Source organism: Oncorhynchus clarkii, unplaced genomic scaffold (assembly GCF_045791955.1).
Source record: "Oncorhynchus clarkii lewisi isolate Uvic-CL-2024 unplaced genomic scaffold, UVic_Ocla_1.0 unplaced_contig_8632_pilon_pilon, whole genome shotgun sequence".
NCBI lineage: Eukaryota > Metazoa > Chordata > Actinopteri > Salmoniformes > Salmonidae > Oncorhynchus > Oncorhynchus clarkii.
The window spans coordinates 12,501-15,000 of record NW_027257936.1 but is presented as its reverse complement, the minus strand read 5'-3'; the positions used below and the strand labels follow the sequence as shown (position 1 = coordinate 15,000).

The 2,500-nt window shown below is 47.3% G+C and overlaps 1 protein-coding gene across 1 annotated transcript in view; it reads right to left on the bottom strand.

Moving 5' to 3' along the window:
- The window catches only part of LOC139393727 (TGF-beta receptor type-2-like), a gene marked incomplete at its 5' end in the record, with an annotated part of 32,845 nt that overhangs the window by 25,879 nt on the left and 4,466 nt on the right, over positions 1 to 2,500 (bottom strand). The window contains 1 exon segment of the mRNA XM_071142079.1: positions 1,801 to 2,106. Within this exon segment, the coding sequence (XP_070998180.1) occupies positions 1,801 to 2,106 (306 nt within the window).

Here is a 2,500-nt window from a genome sequence, read left to right as displayed (position 1 = left end):
CTCTCTCTCTCTCTCTCTCTCTCTCTCTCTCTCTCTGTCTCTCTCTCTAACTCTCTCTCTCTTTCTCTCTCTCTGTGTGTCTCTCTCTCTCTCTCTCTCTCTCTCTTTCTCTCTCTCTGTGTGTGTCTCTCTCTCTCTCTCTCTCTCTCTCTCTCTCTCTCTCTCTCTCTCTCTCTGTCTCTCTCTCTAACTCTCTCTCTCTGTGTCTCTCTCTCTCCCTCTCTCTCTGTGTCTCTCTCCCTGTCTCTCCCTGTCTCTCCCTGTCTCTCCATGTCTCTCTTTATCTCTCTTTATCTCTCTCTCTCTCTCCCTCTCTCTCTCTCTCTCTCTGATCTATCCTGTCAGCAAACAGTTCTGACTTAACACTGAGAACAGCCAGTGGGGAAAAACATTCGTGAGAGCACAAAAGAACATTCAACCACAAATATGCATCTACAGTAAATAAAGAAATCCCATTCTAGTGACTGTCTGACACTGAAAGGGAGGTGCATCTTACTCAGTACTCTGATATCTCTGTAAACCATCACCCTCTCTGAACAGCGGGACGTAAAGCTGCATCTTACTCAGTACTCAGATATCTCTATAAACCATCACCCTCTCTGAATAGCGGGACGTAAGGCTGCATCTTACTCAGTACTCTGATATCTCTATAAACCATCACCCTCTCTGAACAGCGGGACGTAAGGCTGCATCTTACTCAGTACTCTGATATCTCTATAAACCATCACCCTCTCTGAACAGCAGGACGTAAGGCTGCATCTTACTCAGTACTCTGATATCTCTATAAAACACCACCCTCTCTGAACAGCGGGACGTAAGGCTGCATCTTACTCAGTACTTTGATATCTCTATAAACCATCACCCTCTCTGAACAGCGGGACGTAAGGCTGCATCTTACTCAGTACTCTGATATCTCTATAAACCATCACCCTCTCTGAACAGCGGGACGTAAGGCTGCATCTTACTCAGTACTTTGATATCTCTATAAACCATCACCCTCTCTGAACAGCGGGACGTAAGGCTGCATCTTACTCAGTACTCTGATATCTCTATAAAACACCACCCTCTCTGAACAGCGGGACGTAAGGCTGCATCTTACTCAGTACTTTGATATCTCTATAAAACACCACCCTCTCTGAACAGCGGGACGTAAGGCTGCATCTTACTCAGTACTCTGATATCTCTATAAAACACCACCCTCTCTGAACAGCGGGACGTAAGGCTGCATCTTACTCAGTACTTTGATATCTCTATAAACCATCACCCTCTCTGAACAGCGGGACGTAGGCTGCATCTTACTCAGTACTCTGATATCTCTATAAACCATCACCCTCTCTGAACAGCAGGACGTAAGGCTGCATCTTACTCAGTACTCTGATATCTCTATAAAACACCACCCTCTCTGAACAGCGGGACGTAAGGCTGCATCTTACTCAGTACTTTGATATCTCTATAAACCATCACCCTCTCTGAACAGCGGGACGTAGGCTGCATCTTACTCAGTACTTTGATATCTCTATAAACCATCACCCTCTCTGAACAGCAGGACGTAAGGCTGCATCTTACTCAGTACTCTGATATCTCTATAAAACACCACCCTCTTTGAACAGCAGGATGTAGACTACAGGTTGTGTTATAGGGTTTGTAAGGTCTTATGTTTACATCAGAAACAACACTGTAAACAATAACAACAACAACACCAGTTTCCTCTCAACTGTCCGACTGTTGACAAGGCCGTCTACCGACAGTGTCATAAAGGCTGTAATGTTTACATCAACAACAGGACCAGTTTCCTCTCACCTGTCCGCTGTTGGCGAGATCATCCACTGTCATGGTGTTATCCAGTCTGAGCCCCAGTCCAAAGTCACACAGACAACAGGTCAGATCCTGCTTCACCAGGATGTTAGAGCTCTTCAGGTCGCGGTGTACGATGGGCACTTTGGGCCGCCCGCAGGCCGTGTGGTCACTGTGAAGGTGTGCCACCCCGCAGGCCAGGGACCCGCCCAGACCCCGTAGATCCTCCCAGGAGACCAGGTTACGGGTCAGGTACTCCTGAAGGTTTCCTCGGGGGTGGAAGGCTGTGATCAGCCAGTACTGCTTCGACATCTACAACGGACAGAAAGACACCAACAGTGTTGAGAAACAGTTAGAAAGAAACAATTAGCTTAAAGGGGGCAGGTCTGTTTGTTTTCCTGACGCTAAGCCACGCCCACGGACGGGAGTTTCTTCTCCACAATGAGTCTGGATCTGAGTTCCTCCCAGACTAACACGCAAACACATTCTAACTGTTCTGATTGGTCCAGAAAACCGGACAGGTTGGGCCAGAGCCAGAACACACGTGGGTAAAGGTGGCTTTGACACTTCTGATTGGTCCAGAAAACCGGACGGGTTGGGCCAGAGCCAGAACACAGGTGGGTAAAGGTGGCTTTGACACCTCTGATTGGTTAGAGATGATCCAATTGTTGATGACTTTGTTATGTACAACACCTGTCATTTGAAC